This window comes from Ahaetulla prasina, chromosome 14 (genome assembly GCF_028640845.1).
Source record: "Ahaetulla prasina isolate Xishuangbanna chromosome 14, ASM2864084v1, whole genome shotgun sequence".
NCBI lineage: Eukaryota > Metazoa > Chordata > Lepidosauria > Squamata > Colubridae > Ahaetulla > Ahaetulla prasina.
The window spans coordinates 11,197,992-11,215,744 of NC_080552.1; the positions used below are offsets into that span (position 1 = coordinate 11,197,992).

At 45.9% G+C, this 17,753-nt stretch overlaps 1 protein-coding gene across 1 annotated transcript; it reads right to left on the minus strand.

Annotated features, from left to right (window-relative positions):
• Nucleotides 1-2,520: 2,520 nt before the first annotated feature.
• Nucleotides 2,521-17,723, minus strand: KLHL10 (kelch like family member 10). The gene is made up of 5 exons (XM_058156957.1): nucleotides 14,211-17,723; nucleotides 7,639-8,128; nucleotides 5,322-5,939; nucleotides 4,313-4,462; nucleotides 2,521-2,917 (listed from the first exon to the last, which is right to left on the minus strand). The coding sequence occupies exons 1-5, from the start codon at nucleotides 14,267-14,269 to the stop codon at nucleotides 2,543-2,545; spliced, it is 1,692 nt and encodes a 563-aa protein (XP_058012940.1). The 5' UTR covers nucleotides 14,270-17,723; the 3' UTR covers nucleotides 2,521-2,542.
• Between the last annotated feature and the right edge of the window lie 30 nt (nucleotides 17,724-17,753).

Below are 17,753 nucleotides of genomic sequence, written 5' to 3' on the forward strand. Positions count from 1 at the left end.
TGTCTTGGTGCACATGCTCTCAGTGTACATAAAAGAAAAGATACCTTCATCAAGGTACAACATTTACAACACAATTGATGGTCAATATATCAATATAAATCATAAGGATTGCCAGCAACAAAGTTACAGTCATACAGTCATAAGTGGAAAGAGACTGGTGATGGGAACGATGAGAAGTGTCTCATCGTGACATGAGACATGACATGAGATGTGACATGTGACATGAGACGTGTCTGTGTTTGTGTGTGTGTGTAGTGCAGGGAATTCCTGCATTCGGACATTCGCCCCCCTCAAGATCGGGCAATTCTGACATTTATACATGCATCAAGTTTATTGTTTATTTTATTAATTTTATTGATTATACGTGCATCAAATTCTATTCTGTTCTATTCTCTTCTCTTTTCTATTCTCTTCTATTTCTATTCTAGTATTTCCTAATTTCATTCTATTCTATTCTATTCTATTCATTCTCTATTCTTATTTCTATTCTATTCTGTTCATTCTCTATTCTATTCATTCTCTATTCTTATTAGCGGTTCTGTGGGCGTGGTTTGGTGGGCATGGTGTGGCTTGGTGGGCGTGGCAGGGGAAGGATACTGCAAAATCCACATTCCCGCCCCACTCCTGGGGGAAGGACATTGCAAAATCTCCATTCCCACCCCACTCGGGGGCCACCCAGAGCTAGTATTTGCTGGTTTTCCGAACTACTCAAAATTTCCGCTACTGGTTCTCCAGAACCTGTCAGAATCTGCTGGATTTCACTCCTGGAGGAGATTTAGCAATTCCTTATTCGGACATACCGCAGGGAGTTAGCAATTGCTGCATTTGCTGCAATTTGCAACAACTAATTTCCACAACACTGTCAAACAATTTACTAAGACTGTATTACTATTCTTCTTCTCTTCCTTACTAGTATCTATCTCTTCCCACTTATGACTTTAACCATGTTGCTTGCATCTTTCAATTTATATTGTTTTTATTTGTTTCCTAGTATGATTTCCTAAGGGATGCGGTGGCTCAGGGGCTAGGACATTGAGCTTGTTGATCGAAAGGTCGGCAGGTCAGTGGTTCAAATCCCTAGTGCTGCTGTGTAACGGGGTGAGTTCCCGTTACTTGTCCCAGCTTCTGCCAACCTAGCAGTTTCAAAAGCATGTAAAAATGCTTCTATTCCATTCCATTCTTATTCCATATTCCATTCCACTCCACCCCATCCCATCCCATTCTATTCTAAAAAAGAATTTTATTTGGATCTACTGCATCAGAGATCTAGCAGCTTCTTAATTCAGATATTTGTAGCATTCTTGCGTTTAGATGCTTGTCCCTGCTTATTCACTCAGTGGTGGACGCATCACTGCAGCTGGGAAACCAAAAACCAGGATGCCCTTACCTGGCTTGGCGCTGCCCAACATGTGAATTAATTTAATCCAATCCAAGGTTCTGCCTCCTGAGATTTAGATGCATGCAAAGCAAAACTGACTAACAATCATTTTTCTTCCCTTTTAACAGCCGTGACATTCCGGACTTTATACTGAGATATTTGCCCGGCGTTACGTCTTTATTTGTCCATCTCTCCAGAGCTTTTATTTGCTTCAGAAAGTTTTCTTTCTTGCCTTTATTATGATTATAAATAACTCAAGGTAGTGAACAGATCCAACAAACGTTCCTCAGCGGTGAAATCTGAACCGATTTACTACCGGTTCTCTGGCTGCGGATGCGCGCTGCGTGCCAAATGCTTGCAGTGCAGGCACAGTGCGCGCCACGCACCAAAAGGAGGCATGGGGTAAGTAGAACAGCGCATGGGAGGGTTGTGATCAGCTGTGGCGGGCAATCTTTTTTTTTTACTTTTAAAAGCATTTTTTTACAACCTATTTGGCTGAATAGGTTGGTAAAAAATGCTTTTAAAAGTTTAAAAAAGGCTCTGACGATCACGCAGCTCAGCTGTGATCGTCAGAGCACCCCCCTTTTTTTATTACTGTTAAAAGCATTTTTTACAACCTATTCCTACCATTCGGGCAGGAAAAGAAGCGAGCCGGAAACTGGGCAAGCGGGTGGGCATGAGCTGGGGGGGGGGCTGGGATTTTTGCTCCTGGTTCTCCAAACCACCCGCCGCCATCGCTACTGGATCAGCTGATCCGGACTGAATTGGGGGCGTTTCACCCCTGACCTTCCTCCTTCTGTTTTCCCCACAGCAACAACCTTGTGAGGTAGGTTGGGTAGAGAGTGACTAGCCCAAAGTCACCCAGGCAGCTTTCATGCCTAAGGCAGGACTAGAACTCACCATCTCCTGGTGATTGGCCCAAAGTCACCTAGTGGCTTTCATGGTTAAGGTGGGACTAGAACTCACAGTCTCCCGGTTTCTAACCTTAACCACTAGACCAAACTGTCTCTCTAAATTAGTCAACAATGAGAAACACTGTTTTCTCGCCTCTAATAAGGGACTAGCCTCTTGGTTTATCTGGGAAGGAAGAAAAGAGGCCATTTTACTTGTGCATCTAGTTCTTGCTTAGAGGGCTTTATTAGTCAAGGAGCGATTATTTTTTTTTCACACTGGGAGTGTGCTAGTGGAGGACGAATATTTGACCTCGTCTCTCTGGGATGACCCCACGTAGTTGTCCCGCCTGGCAGCGTACTCCCCGACATTGGGCAGTCCCGGCACCACGCAGCAGCTCAGCGCACTGCGGTAGATGCTCATGTCATGGGCATCATACCACTCGTCCGTCTTCTCGTCGTAACACTCGACGTTGAACGTGGTGGTGAAGCCGTTGAAACCGCCCACCACGAAAAGCAGGTCGTCCACCACTTCGATGCCGAAGTTGCTCCGAGGGTTGAACATGGTCGGGATCGTGCGCCAGGTGTTGGCAATCGGGTTGTACGCCTCGGCGCTCCGCAGGCGGTTGGCGCCGTCAAAACCGCCTACCTGCAGACGGCACAAAAAAAATCAAACCAAGGAACAATTTAAGGGAAAGGACAGCTTGGCCCCCGGGGCAGATGATGGGTGGATGGAGAAAATCCAAAATTTAGAATTAGAATTAGAATAGAGCTGGAAGGGACCTTGGAGGTCTTCTAGTCCAGCCCCCTGCTCAAGCAGGAGAACCTATACCATTTCAGACAAGTGACTGTCTAGTCTGTTCATAAAAACATCCAGTGATGGAGCACCCACAACTTCTGGAGGCAAGCTGTTCCACTGGTTAATTGTCCTCACTGTTATGAAATTTCTCCTTATTTCTAGGTTGCTTTTCTCCCTGATTAGTGTCCAAACATTGTTTCATGTTTCTTATCCCGCAAGGCCACCTTAGAACCTGCAAAGGATCAGCCCGCGGTGCCTCTACCAGCAAAAACGGTGCTCGGGAGGGCTTCGCGCGGCCCTCCCAGGCTCCGTTTTCAGCCGCAACGGCCTCCTGCCGCCCTCTACCAGCAAAAACGGAGCTCCATTTTCGCTGGCAGAGGGCAACAGGAGGCCGTTGCGGCTGAAAATGGAGCTCGGGAGCTGTCGTGTCCCACTCCTCTGCTGACGGCCGGGTCAGGGAAATCTGAATCAGGCGTGCCTCTGCAGCTCTGCCAAAGTCCTAGCAAAGTCCTCAGGGCAGGCAGGAGACCAGAAAGTGACTTCAGCAAGATATGTTTAGACTTTGCCTGACTCAGAGAATGCCAGAAAGCAGATCCTTTATATAGGCCATGGGGTGTGGCTTCATGACTCAGCACTTATCCAGGCCTGCCCCTCCCTTCCTTCTGCTGCCTCCACCTATCAAGTCTTCTGACGCGAGGGTCACTCCAGTTGGCAGCTGTTGGTAATTGACCTCCCTCAGGCTCACATGCTGTGGAGGAGGGGGAGGGGTCTAGTTGCTCCGTTTGCCTGGGCATGGAGCCAGAGCTGGGGGCTGGAGGTGCTTCTTCCTCCTCGGCCTGTCTGGGCATGGAGCCAGGGCTGGGGCCGGGAGGCATACTAGGACATTCCTCAGCGTTCGGAAGCAGATAAGAAGGCCCCGGCTGCGGTGAAAGCGGGCAAGACACAACAGGAGCCTGTTTTCACTGGCAAAGTACTCGGTCCACTGCTGACGCCTCCCAACACAAGTGACGTCAAGCTGGCCACGCCCATCCTGGGCCCCGAGATTAAACACAACCCTGATGCGGCCCTCAATGAAATTGAGTTTGACGCCCCTGATCTAGGAGTTGTTTCCCAACTGTTCTAGAGGGGCAGGGATTGGGGAAAGCTGCCCTAGACCGAGCAAAGGGGCCATGGTTCTAGCCACTATGACTGAAGGATGCTGCCGGCTCGCCTGCCATTACCAGCCCAAGAGGGCCTCAGCCTTACCGCGTAGACGTGTTCCCCATATGCAATCACGCCGATCCCGCTGCGCCTGCTTCGCATGGGAGCAATCAAGCTCCACTGATCCACCTTGGCATCGTAGACTTCCGCCGTAAAGAGACATTCGTTCCCATTGAAACCACCACAAATGTAAACCTTGTATTTGCAAAAAAAAAAAAAAAAGGGAAACGAAGAAGCGGGGAGTTAATTAGACGCATACTAGCACGGAGTTATGTTGGAAGGGTGTTAATCATATGCGTCATGGCACCGAAAAGGTTGGCAGCGTCCATGTAAGGTGTAGAACCTGGAGAGAACTAGTGTTTATAATGCAGTGTAGAAAGTTAGCACCCACCCCTCTCCTAAAAAAGGTAAAGGTTTCCCTCGCACATATGTGCTAGTCGTTCCTGACTCTAGGGGGCGGTGCTCATCTCCGTTTCAAAGCCGAAGAGCCAGCGCTGTCCGAAGACGTCTCCATGGTCATGTGGCCGGCATGACTCAACGCCAAAGGCTGTTCCATTCCCACCAAATGTGGCCCCTGTTTTCCTACTTGCATTTTTTACGTGCTTTCGAACTGCTAGGTAGTTCGAAAGCTGGGATCATCAGAACCCTATAAAAGCATTTTTTCTACAACCTCTTCGGCCGAAGAGGTTGTGGAAAAAAAAAAGCTTTTAAAAGGCTCCTCTGGTGATCCCAGCTGAGTTGCCTGATCATCAGAGGCTTTTAAAAGCATTTTTTTACAACCTCTTCGGCAGAAGAGGTTGTAGAAAAAATGCTTTTAAAAATAAAAAAATAAAAAAGTGGGCCACGTCCACTCAGTCACATTACCCTCCCCCCACCAAGCCACGCCCACAAACCAGTAGTATTTTACATTTCATTACATACAAATTTCACATTTCACCCCTGGATTATGGGGTCGTTTAAAGAAGAAGATGATGATGATGAAAGATCCAAGGCATGAGTGTGCAAAGGACCTGGCAATTGTATTCACTGCCGGAAAATTCTGCACAATAATTACCTTTCCGTACAGTGTCGTGGCACTCGCGTCGCTCCTCTGCTCGTGCATGGGAGCGATTAAGGTCCACTGGTTGGTCTCGGGCTCGTACCTCTCTGCCGTGTTGAGGCGCACGTAGCCATCAAAGCCACCCATGGCGTAGATGAAGTTATCGAGGACGGTGACGCTAACGTAGCAGCGCCTGGAGTGCATGGGGGCCACCTGGTGCCAGGTCTTTTTGATGGGCTCAAACCGCTTGACGCTGTTGAAATAGTCCACGCTGTCGAAGCCGCCAATGATGTAGACGTAGCCTTTCAGGTAGGCAGCTCCGTGGTACGCCCGTGGGCTCTCCTGCTGGCAAGTCACGTTCACCCAACGATCCGCCCGGGCATCGTACGTCTCAATCGCATTGGTTGGGCTCCCTCCACTCCAGCCGCCGATGGCAAATAGGATGGCGTAAGGAAGCCGGGGTCTCGTCAGCGGATTGGTGAAGTCGGAACTCGAAGGGCCATTCATGTTGAGGTCGTACATGGCTTTGAGGGCATCGATCACGATGGGCTTGCACTCCTCGCTGTCCTTCACGTAATCGTGCATTTTGACGTTGTTCATGAAATACTCCGCGTGCATCAAGGCCAGGCGGACCTTCAAAGACAGGAGGAGGATTGAGAGGATTGCGGATTGTTTTCAAGAAGAAAATAGGTGGATGAAGATTCTCCAAAAGGCTGTCTGAAGGTTGAGCCATGGGTAACTGGAACTAACAAAAATAAGTCCTGCTGCCATGGCTCAACTTTCAGACAACTGGATGATTGACCATCTTTAAGATTAAGAGCCCTGGTGGCACAATGGTTAGGATGCAATATTGCAGGCTGACTCTGCCCACTGCCAGCAGTTCAATCCTGACCAGCTCAAGGTTGACTCAGCCTTCCATTCTTCCGAGGTCAGTAAAATGTGGACTCAGATTATTGGGGGCAAGAGGCTGACTCTGTAAACCGCTTAGAAAGGGCTGTAAAAGCACTGTGAAGCGGCATATAAGTCTAAGTGCTATTTTCCTTCCTTCCTTCCTTCCTTCCTTCTTTCCTTCCGAACGAACGAACGAACGAACGAAGCAGCATATAAGTCTAAGTGCTATTGCTATTGCTGTAGTTGATTGGATGTTGCATTAGGAGCCCTGGTGGCGCAGTGGTTAGAATGCAATATATGTCTAAGTGCTATTGCTCTCTTCATCAACATATTGCAATTGACTTTGGGAAGAAAACACCTGAGGTTGGTGCGAGAGGACTGGTACATTTCAACAACTCTCTGCCTTATGAACTTGCTCAGATTAATGAAGCTGCTTTCATGAGCAGGGAAATGTCTCAAGCTAAATAAAATAACTCCAGTTGCCATTACTCACCTTCAGTCAAGAAGCAGGGCATCTGCAGGGAGGCTCAAAAATGTCAAGAGGGTGCCCACAATTCTATGATCTTATTATTCATAAGAGCTGAATGCAACTAAATTTCATTAGAATGTATGCTGATCAGTGTACATTTAAAGTGGCAATAAAGATTTCTATTCTATTCTATTCTATTCTATTCTATTCTATTCTGTTCTATTCATTCTCTATTCTTATTTCTATTCTATTCATTCTCTATTCTTATTTCTATTCTATTCTATTCATTCTCTATGCTATTCATTCTCTATTCTATTTATTCTCTATTCTTATTTCTATTCATTCTCTATTCTATTTATTCTCTATTCTATTCTATTCTATTCTATTCTATTCTATTCTATTCTATTCTATTCTATTCTATTCTATTCTATTCTATTCTATTCTACTCTACCCTATTCATTCCCTGTCTGCCTCTGTGCCCACCAATCAAGCTCCTGCAAGATGTTTGCCCAGGTTGGTATGCAGCTCCCTATTTCTGTCCAGCTGGATGACCTTGAAGCAGTGCCCCGAGGCGGCTTCTACTTTCGTTTTCCCCCAAGCATCCCGTTCCCTTCATTTCCCTTCCTCACCGTTTCATGGCAGACAGTTGCCGCATAACAAGGGCCTCTGGTGGCGCAACAGGCTAATGCAGCCTATTATTAACAGCAACTGCTTGCAATATTGCAGGTTCAAGTCCCACCAGGCCCAAGGTTGACTCAGCCTTCCATCCTTTATAAGGTAGGTAAAATGAGGACCCAGATTGTTGGGGGGCAATAAGTTGACTTTGTATATAGTATACAAATGGATGAAGACTATTGCTTGACATAGTGTAAGCCGCCCTGAGTCTTCGGAGAAGGGCGGGATATAAATGCAAAAAATAAAAATAAAAAAAAATAATAGCGAGGCGTCAGATGGCAGCTGACAAAGTCTCACCTTCGGTAGCAGGACCGCCATGTGCTGTTTCCGGCTGGGGGGTTCATGGGCGATCCACTTGAGAATGGCTTCGAAGACAGCGTCTTCCTGCTTCACGTTGAGTTCGTCCTTTTCAATGATGTCCTTAAACTCATTGACTGAGAGCTCCAGGAATTCAGTAGACGCTTTTACCATTTCCTCAAAGTTGTGCAGGATGAACATGTAGGCGGCCTGACGTAGCTCCGGGCAGTAGTAATACTCGGTGAATTTGCAGATGCCGATGCAATTCTCCAAACAGAGCTGAGACTTCATAAAGTCGGAGCAGGCCCGGACGATACCCATCACGTTAAACTGGTCGGCGGCCACCAGGAGCCTCTCCACATTATCCACGGTAATGGGTACTGTCCTTGTGTAGGCGTATTCGATAATGAGTTTCATCATATCGGGGGTAATACCAGGAATATTATATATCTTTTTTTCGGAGTTGTTCCAACTACTGGTGAACAGAGCTCTGAAACGAGAAGCATAACAGTCACGGGGTGCCGGGCCTCCAAGGGACAGCGTTGGCTTAATACTGGAGTCTCCAAACTTGGTAACTTTTAAGACTCGTGAACTTCAACTCCCAGAATTCCTGGCTGGGGGGGGGGAGTTCTGGGAGTGGAAGTCCCGAAGTCTTAAAAGTTGCTAAGTTTGGAGGTACTCCTGCAGTGGTGAAATCTAAACCGGTTTACTACCGGTTCGCTGGCAGCGTGCGCATGCGCAGTGCGCACCACGCACCAAATGCGAGGGGCACGCACGCCAATAGGAGGCATGGAGTAACTAGAGCAGTGTGTGTGGGGGGGTGATCAGCTGTGGTGCGCAATCTTTTTTTTTTTTACTTTTCAAAGCATTTTTTAAAAAGGCTTTTAAAAGTTTTTTTTAAAAAAAGGCTTTGACGATCTCGCACAGTTCAGCTGTGATCGTCAGAGCCTTTTTTTTAACTTTTAAAAGCATTTTTTTAAAAGAAGCGGCAAGCGGGTGACTGCACAGGCATGGGGGGGGGAGCAGGGATTTTTGCTACCGGTTCTCCAAACCACCCGCCGCCATCGCTACCAGATTGTCTGATCCGGTTCAAACCAGGGAGCATTTTATCCCTGTACTCCTGGCTTCAAGAAATGGCTCCAGCTTGCTTGCTTGCTTATTTGTTTGGTTACTTGTTTAAAATAAGATAACCTTTTATTGTCCCTTTTTTCTGTGATTACACCGCACACATTAAACAAATGAAATTCTGATGCCTGCCCTCAAAAGAAAAATAAACATATAACCATGAAAATAAATATGTGGCCATAACAAATACAAACCATTAACATATAACCATATATTTATCGTACGCATCCCACCTTTATTACTTTTATGGGTAACCCCAGGCAGCCAACATATCCAACATACTTTCCTTCTCCTATTTTTCTCCACAACAACCACCCTGTGAGGCAGGTTAGGCTGAAAGAGAATGACGGGCCCAAAGGCAGCCAGCTGGCTTTCATGGCTAATTTCGTGGAATTAGAACTCATGATCTTCCCCTTTTCTAAGCTGTTCACCTAACCACTAAACTGGCTCTCAAACTGGTTCGCCGCTTTCCCTATCATATCTCTTATACCTTTAATAATAACAGTAACAGAGTTGGGAGGTACCTTAAAGGTCATCTAGTCCAACCCCCTGCTCACGCAGGAAACCTATACTAGGGATTCAAACCGCCAAAGGGCCGTGGTGTGGCTCAGGCTGTAAGAAGCCTGTTATTAAAACACAGCTGCCTGCAATTACTGCAGGTTCTAGTCCCACCAGGTCCAAGGTTGACTCAGCCTTCCATCCTTTATAAGGTAGGTAAAATGAGGACCCAGATTGTTGGGGGGGCAATAAGTTGACTTTGTAAATATACAAATAGAATGAGACTATTGCCTTACACACTGTAAGCCGCCCTGAGTCTTCGGAGAAGGGCGGGATATAAATGTAAATAAATAAATAAAAAACTGCCGGCCTTTTTGATTGACAGGCTCAGCATCTCAGCCACTGAGCCACCTAACCAAACATTGAAAGATATTAGTGGCCTGCTTCAGACGTGGGTTTCAGCTGGTTCTGAGCAGTTCTGGAGAACTGGTAGCGAAAATTTTGAGTAGTTCGGAGAACCAGTAGCAAAAATTCTGACTGGCCCCGCCCCCATCTATTCTCTGCCTCCCGAGGCCCAGCTGATCAGGAGGAAATGGGGATTTTGCAGTAATCTTCCCTTGGAGTGGGGCGGGAATGGAGATTTTACAGTATCCTTCATCTGCCATGCCCACCAAGCCACGCCCACCAAACCAAACCACGCCCACCAAACCACACCCACAGAACCTGTAGTAAAACGTTTTGAAACCCACCAATGGCCTGCTTGTTCCTAAGGATGTGCAGGCTTCAAAAACGATTCACAAAATTTGCTTTAGATGTTAGTCTCTCTCTCTCTCTCCCTCCTATTTGATTAAGGATCTTGACACACAAAGATTCAACTTTGAATCCTTTGGGGTCCAAAGTCTATTAAGGGCTTCTTTCCTGGCTGTATTAACATCCATAATAACAGCTTAAGTTACTGCCATGTGTATTTATTTCGTACTGTTTTAATTGTTTTTGTGTCTTATGGTATGTGTCGCCCAGAGACATGACGTAGGTACAACAGTGGCCAGAATTGTGGAAACCTTTCGGGAAAAGTGTATTTTTGAGGTTTGATGGCTAATAACACCATTTTGGAGGGGGGAGTTTCAAGATAATCCTATTCCACTGCTGGAATGGCCTGGGAATAGCCCAGACCATCACCCAATTGAAAATCTATGGAGCCGACTAAAGAAACTGGTTAGTCAGAAGCAACCCAGCAATAAAACCCAGTTAATAGAAGCAATCCTTCAATCTTGGTTTCATGTCAGAACAGCTGCAGAACTAAAAGACTTGCTTCACTCCATGGGAAGACGTTGTAAGGCTGTAATTCATGCTAAAGATTATCCAACTAAGGATTAATTGACATGGGGATCAGTTTTGTATATCTCATTTTTTCTACGTGTTTCAGTTTAATTCTTTATACTATAACTGCAATTCTAATAGCAAATCCTTCATAAAAGTCATTGCATTACATACTTGATTAAATTTGATATATATTGATATATAATTGTATGGTACTACTCAAAAAAAAAGTGGTGTTATTAGCTAGTTTTAGAAAATACACTTTTCCCAAAAGGTTTCCACAATTTTGGCCACTATTGTAGAAATCATTCATTCGTACATACCACATACATACATACATACTAAATATGTTCCTTAATAAATCAACGAAGAAGTAGAACGTTTGTGATTCATCAGTTAAACTGGGTTTTTTATCTTGTTTTAGGACTTACCTGGAAAGCAGGTCACATTTTAGATTGCATTTATAGGGAAGTATTGAACATTCAAAAGGGTTTGCAAACTTTTAAGCACCGTAGATGATTTCTCAGCTGGAAGTAGATGGTCTCCTTCTGCTGTAATGCCTTAATCGCTATACCCCATGTAAGTTATTTTTGGGGTGCCAGCATAGTCTCTTCTAGAAGAGAGGGTCAACCTATTCAAAGCACCTGAAGGCAGGACAAGAAGCAACGGATGGAAACTAATCAACTTAGAACTAAGGAGAAATTTCCTGATACTTAGAAAAAAAAACCATCAGTGGAATGACTTGCCTCCAGAAGTTGTGGGTATTGCAACGCTGAAAGTTTTTGAGAAAAGATTAGACAACCATTTGTCTGAAATGGTATAGAATCTCCTGCTTGAGCAGGGGGTTGGACTAGAAGACCTCCAAGGTCCCTTCCAACTCTGTTATTCTGTAGAGGGTGGAAGCAAAGAAATTTCTGACTAGATCTCACAATATCCTAAAATCATTTCAAAGGGATCCATTTTTCCCCCCTAAAAAACCCCAGATACTTAAGCAAATTTCAAATTCCATCTGCCTTTTGTATAGCAGCTTTCCCAAATTTGATGTTCTCCAAATGTTTTCTAATTGTAATGTATAATTGTATCTGGAGGTTGCCAGATACAACCTCCAGATGTGGAGAAAACTGGTCTAAATTTTCACTCTTGCTATGATACTATCTGGTGCATTATGGGGTTGTTGTTGTTTTGTTTGCACAGCAGTATTGAACACCTCCTGGGCCACTAGCTGTACAAACGTTGGAGAGTTAAAAACTCCCTTCTTTTATTTTACAACGTCATTTAATCCGAGAAGGCAAATAATACCCCTTTTTTTTTTAAAAAAAAAGAAAAATGCTTTGCTATCTGTGCTTTTTATTTAAAAAGATGAGTTATTTCAAAGGAAGCTGAAGACGTTTCCTCAGAAAGATGGCTACGGAGATTCTCAATCATCCAGGTCACGGTTGTCCGAAAAGTGCTTTTTCCAACTGGACTTAAAAGTTTTTGTTTTTCCTTTGAATGTGTTTTGCTTCTCTTCCAAGAAGCTTAGAACTCAAGAAGCTTTTTGGATAACAAGCGAAACATTATCAAATGGGGGGGGGGGGGGGAGAAACAAAACAACCAAGAAAGTCCAGTTGTTGCCTTTTGGAACACCTCCACAAAGACCCTTACGATCAGGAATTGCTCATTCCTACAACCAGGGAGGGTGCAAAAGGTGTATTTATTTATGGTTAAACTTAAATGCTGCTTGTCTGGCCAGAGGTGAGACCCAAGGTGGCTACCATCCTTAATGCTGTCCAGGTGAGAGAATGTGCCATCCAACTAGACGGGAGAGCTTGACTGGTTGCTTACATCCCTTTTCAAGAGACCGGGAGCACTGACCGAAAATAAGAGCTGCAGCTACAGAGAATGTTCTTATGAGCATTGAATTCACACCCGTTGACTTTGATGATGACGTCGCACAGCTTCCCTTCCAGCCGAAGTTCGTTGAAGACCGTACAGGCCATCGCGCTCATCTTGCGCTCCATGTGGCGATAGGAGTACCCTGCCGAAGCAGAGGCATCATCCATTCTTTCAAAGTGGGGGAGGCAGCGGGAAAAGCTGCCAGGCCTTCCACTCAACCCTCCTCTTGGGGAAAAAAAAAGGGTGTGATTGGTCCAGGGGTTCCAGAACCCCCTCCCATAATGAGACCCTTGACATGACCAGGTTCTAGAACTCCGACTGCCCTCCGAAGCTAAGCGGGCTCATTGCCTTCACACGAGGGAGATGGTGGTGTTGGGTATCTTGAGGGTTCCTCAACGTCTTATGGAGGTTCTCCATCATCCAGGTCACGGCTGGAAGGGATTGGAGGCTAAAATGTCTAAAGAACGCTTGCTGGAATTGGGTATGTCTAATTGAATGAAAGGGATTAACCCGGTGGCTCAGTGGCTAAGATGCTGAGCTTGCCGAGCAGAAAGATTGGCAGTTCGAATCCCTACTGCCATGTAACAGGGTGAGCTCCCGTTACCTGTCCCAGCTTCTGCCAACCTAGCAGTTCAAAAGCACGTGAAAAAATGCAAGAAGAAAAACAGGGACCACCTTTGGTGGGAAGGCAACAGCGTTCTGTGCGACTTTGGCGTTAAGTCATACCGGCCACATGACCATGGAGACGTCTTCAGACAGCGCTGGCTCTTCGGCTTTGAAACTGAGATGAGCACCGCCCCCTAGAGTCAGGAACGACTAGCACATACGTGCGAGGGGAATCTTCACCTTTATTTGAATGAAAAGAAGGACTAGGGGAGACATGATAGCAGTGTTCCAATATTGCAGGGGCTGCCACAAAGAAGACGGGGTCAAACTATTCTCCAAAGCACCAGAAGGCAGAACAAGAAGCAATGGAAGGAGATAAATCAAGGAGAGAAGCAACCTGGAACTATGGAGGAATTTCCTGACAGTGAGAATAATTAATCAGTGGAACGACTCGCTTCCAGAAGTTACGGGTGCTCCATTACTGGAGGTTTTTAAAAAGAGATTGGTCAACTACTTGTCTGAAGTGGTATAGGGTTTTCTGCTTGAGTAGGGGGTTGGACTAGAAGACCTTCAAGGTTCCTTCCAATCCTGTTATTCTGTTCTGTTATTCTGTTAGATTAAGCATCTTGTACAGCCGCCATGATGGGGGAGTTTATGTCTTAACCCCAAAAAATTCTGATTAATGGTCACAAGATCAGGAGTCTGGAGGCTAAATCGTACGATGAATAGGTAAGGGAACTAGGTAAAAGGTAAAGGTAAAGGTTCCCCTCGCACATACGTGCTAGTTGTTGCCGACTCTAGGGGGCGGTGCTCATCTCCGTTTCAAAGTCGAAGAGCCAGCGCTGTCCAAGGACGTCTCCGTGGTCATGTGGCCGGCATGACTCAACGCCAAAGGCGCATGGAACGCTGTTACCTTCCTAGGTAGGGAACTAGGTAGGTTTAGCCTAATGAAGAAAAGGCTCAGTGGAGTCATGACAGCCGCCTTGCAGTACTTGAGGGTCTGCCTCAAAGAAGAGGGGGTCCATTTATTCTCCATACTGTTTAAAAGCAGGAGAAGAAGCGATGAGTGGAAACTAATCAAGGAGAGAAGCAACCTAGAACTAAGGAGAAATTTCCTGATAGAACAATTAATCGGTGGAACAACTTACCTCCAGAAGTTGTGAATGCTCCAACACTGGAAGTTTTTAAGAAGTTGCTGGATAACCATTTGTCTGAAGTGGTGTAGGGTTTCCCGCCTAAGCAGGGGGTTGGACTAGAAAACCTCCAGGTTACCTTCCAACTCTTGTTATGGTTGTCCCAAAGGTAGTTCACTGGACTTCCTTGGTTTTTTTCCCCCCCCTTGAAAATGTTTCACTTCTCTTCCAAGAAGCTTCTTCAGTTCTAGAGGGTTCCTCCTTCCCACGCCATTCAAAATGAGTCAGGCTTGGACATGGTCCACCTCTCCTCAGAGAAGGAAGGACAGCTTGAGGGCACGGCGCACTTTTTCCAGTACGAAGATGTTTTAAAAGGACCGGTGCTGGAAAACCAGTAAGGTTCAGCCTTGACACCCAGATTGCATGTTTACAGATAGACGAGAATGTTTGACGTTCAGGGTCAAACTGTGTGTGGGTCCTTGATGCTCTCTGAGCTTGGTCGTTTTCTTGCAGACATCTCATTACCCAACTAGGTAACATCATCGGCGCTAGATGGGAGTGGGGTGTGTGGAACGGAGGAGGACGGCGACTGTGGGGTCCTTGGTGTTTTTCTGAGCTTGGTGCTTTTCTTGCAGATATTTCATTACCTAATTAAGTGATATCATCAGCCCTAAAAGGGAGTGGAGTGGAATTTGCTTTTTCTTATAGACACTAATTATATATTGGTGGTTCCTTGATCAGGCTGTTGTTTAACTGTTGGGATTGTTTGCAGTGGTGGGTTTCTACCGGTTGGGATGAGCTGGTAGCGACGGCAGCGAGAGGCTCCATCCAGTGGTGAAATCCAATTTTTTTTACTACCGGTTCTGTGGGCATTGGCTTGGTGGGTGTGGTATGGCTTGTTGGGCGTGGCAGGGGAAGGATACTGCAAAATCTCCATTCCCACTCCACTCGAGGAAGGATACTGCAAAATCCCCATTCCCACCCCACTCTGTTCAAAATCCCCATTCCCACCCCACTACTCAAATTTCCACTACCAGTTCTCCAGAACCTGCTGGATTTCACCCCTGGCTCCGCCCACCTGCCCAGACATTATCATGGATGCTCTGCGCATGCGCAGAAGGGTCTGGGCGTGCGAGCGAAGCAAGCGTGCACACGCTCACAGTTCCGAACCAGTAGCAAAGTGAAACCCGCTATTGATTGTTTGTCTATGTTGGTAATTTCCGTGATTAGGGTATGAAGTATATCACTTGCTTACAATCAAGTAAACAAGGAATTACCAACACAAACAACCAAACAGTAAACAGTCTAACCAACGTTTTTTGAGGAAGTTTGTATTTTAAATATTTTGAATAAAAATAATCAAGACACGGGATTTTTCAGTTCTCAACTGTTGTGTCGGGAAATTTCTCCTTAGTTCTAGGTTGCTTCTCTCCTTGATTAATTTCCATCCACTGCTTCTTGTCCTGCCTTCAGGTGCTTTGATAGGAGTAGCTTTTCCTACATCTTTTTCAAGGTTTTTTTTCCCTCTTTCTCTTCATAACTCATGCACACGCTTCACTGCCCTCATGGTATTTCAAATTTGGTAAGTGAAAGGATGCGTGTATCTCCCAATCATGTTAAAACTGGGCACCGCTCAGAAATATCCGCACACTTTAATGCCCAGCTGTCTCTTACATTTCATCTACTGATGATTTCGACTGTCAGGAAGGTACCAGGTCTTATGACCCAAAAGCAGAAAAATCTTTTAAAAAGACGAGACGTGGGCATGAAACTGAAGGAGGAAACTGTGCGAAAGCAATTTTTAAAAAAGTTCCTGGTTTTAAAAAGGCTGGAAAGCAGATGGAGAGCCAAATCCATTTTCCGCCTGATTTACCGAGCATTGAGGTTTGATAGAGCGATCCAAGTGTTGCGAAGATTAAAAGAGCAGTTTGAAAAGGAACAATTCTGATCAGTGCCCTTTTGTGGCTTTGTAAATCCATTCAGGCAGAAGCTTTGGAAAAATGGAGATCCAGCAAACCAAGCCACGACATTCTTTATTTGACTTTAATACCCTAACGCAGCGTTTTATAACCGTCACAACTTTTAAGATCTGTGGAGTTCAACTCCCTCAAGACGTTACGAAGCTGGCAGGAATAGCCAATACCCCAGATAGGCTCAAGATCAGGGGTGAAATCCAGAAGGCTTTGACAGGTTCTGGAGAACGGGTAGCGGAAATTTTGAGCAGTTTGGAGAACCAGCAAATTGCTGTGGTCCGCCAGCAGCCTGCGGAGCTGGCAATGGAGTCGGATAGCGATGAGGCAGAGGCGGGGCCAGGGCCATCGGGGAGTGAGATGCGGACTCCAGAGCCTCCAGAGATTGATAGTAGTGAGGCAGAGGAACAGGAGGAGCCTGTTCCTAATACACGCATGAGAAGAGCTGCCAGAAGGCAAGAGCAGCTCAAGCAAAGAGGACCACTCTGGAGTAGGGCCAAGATATGATTGGCCCCTCCCATAAGGCTTAAAACAGACCAGCAACGGCGTTTGAGCTTTGCCGGAACACAATGTTGGTAGCTTCGTCGTCGTCTTCATCCATGTCTTGCATTTATTTTTGTTTTGGTGACTTCTGAACGTTTGCCAAGAAAGGCCTTTGGCAGTTTGCCTAATTGGACCAAGGACTGAAACACTGGGCTCTATCTAACAAAATGAAATTCAATGTAGGCAAGAAAAACCAGAAGTACAGGTAGAGATTGGGTGAAACCTGGCTCAATAGCAGAAACTGTGAGAGGATTTTTGGAGTCCTGGTGGACAGTCATTTAAATATGAGCCCAGCAGTGTGCGGTGGCTACCAAAAAAGCCAATGCAATCCTAGGTTGCATTAACAGAGGGAGAGACTCGAGATTACGTGAAGCACTAGTACCACTTTACAAAGATTTCCTAAGGCCACATTTGGAATACTGCATCCAGTTTTGGTCAAGCACGAAGCCGAAAGCACCAGCCTAACTTTGGGAAGAGTGCAGAGAAGAGCAGCAAACATGATTAGGGGCCTGGAAGCTAAAACATATGATGAATGGCTGAATGAATTCAGTATGGCTAGTCTAGTGAAAAGTAAAGGACCAAGGATGACAGGATAGCACTGTTCCAATATTTGAGGGGCTGCCACAAAGAAGAGTGAGGGGGGGGGGATTTCAATCTATTTTCCAAAGCACCTGAAGGCAAGACAAGAAGCAATGGATGGAAAGTAATCAAGGAGATCCAACCTGGAACAAAGGAGAAATTTTCTGACAGTGAGAACAATTAACCAGTCATACAACTTGCCTCCAGAGGTTGTGGGTACCCCGTCACAGGAGGCTTTTAAGAAGAGATTGGAAAACCACTCGTCAGAAATGGTGTAGGGCCGTGATGGTGAACCTAGGGCATGCGTGCCGGAAGTGGCACACAGAGCCATTTTTCCGGGCACGCGAGCTGTCACCTAACTCAGCTGCGCATGCGCGCACCCCCCCAACTGGTGTTTGGGCCTCCGGTGCACATGTGTGCAATTCAGGGAACCCAGATGGTCTTTGGAGCTCTCCTGCCCATGCGC

Excerpts from the sequence above, each read along its gene's own strand:
- KLHL10 (XM_058156957.1), bottom strand. The coding sequence starts at position 14,269 with ATGGTTATCCAGCAACTTCTTAAAAACTTCCAGTGTTGGAGCATTCAC. Across the intron at positions 8,129-14,210 it reads AGCATTCACAACTTCTGGAG|AGCTCTGTTCACCAGTAGTT; the intron begins GTAAGTTGTTCC and ends TTCTCGTTTCAG. Across the intron at positions 4,463-5,321 it reads CCACGACACTGTACGGAAAG|GTTTACATTTGTGGTGGTTT; the intron begins GTAATTATTGTG and ends TGCAAATACAAG.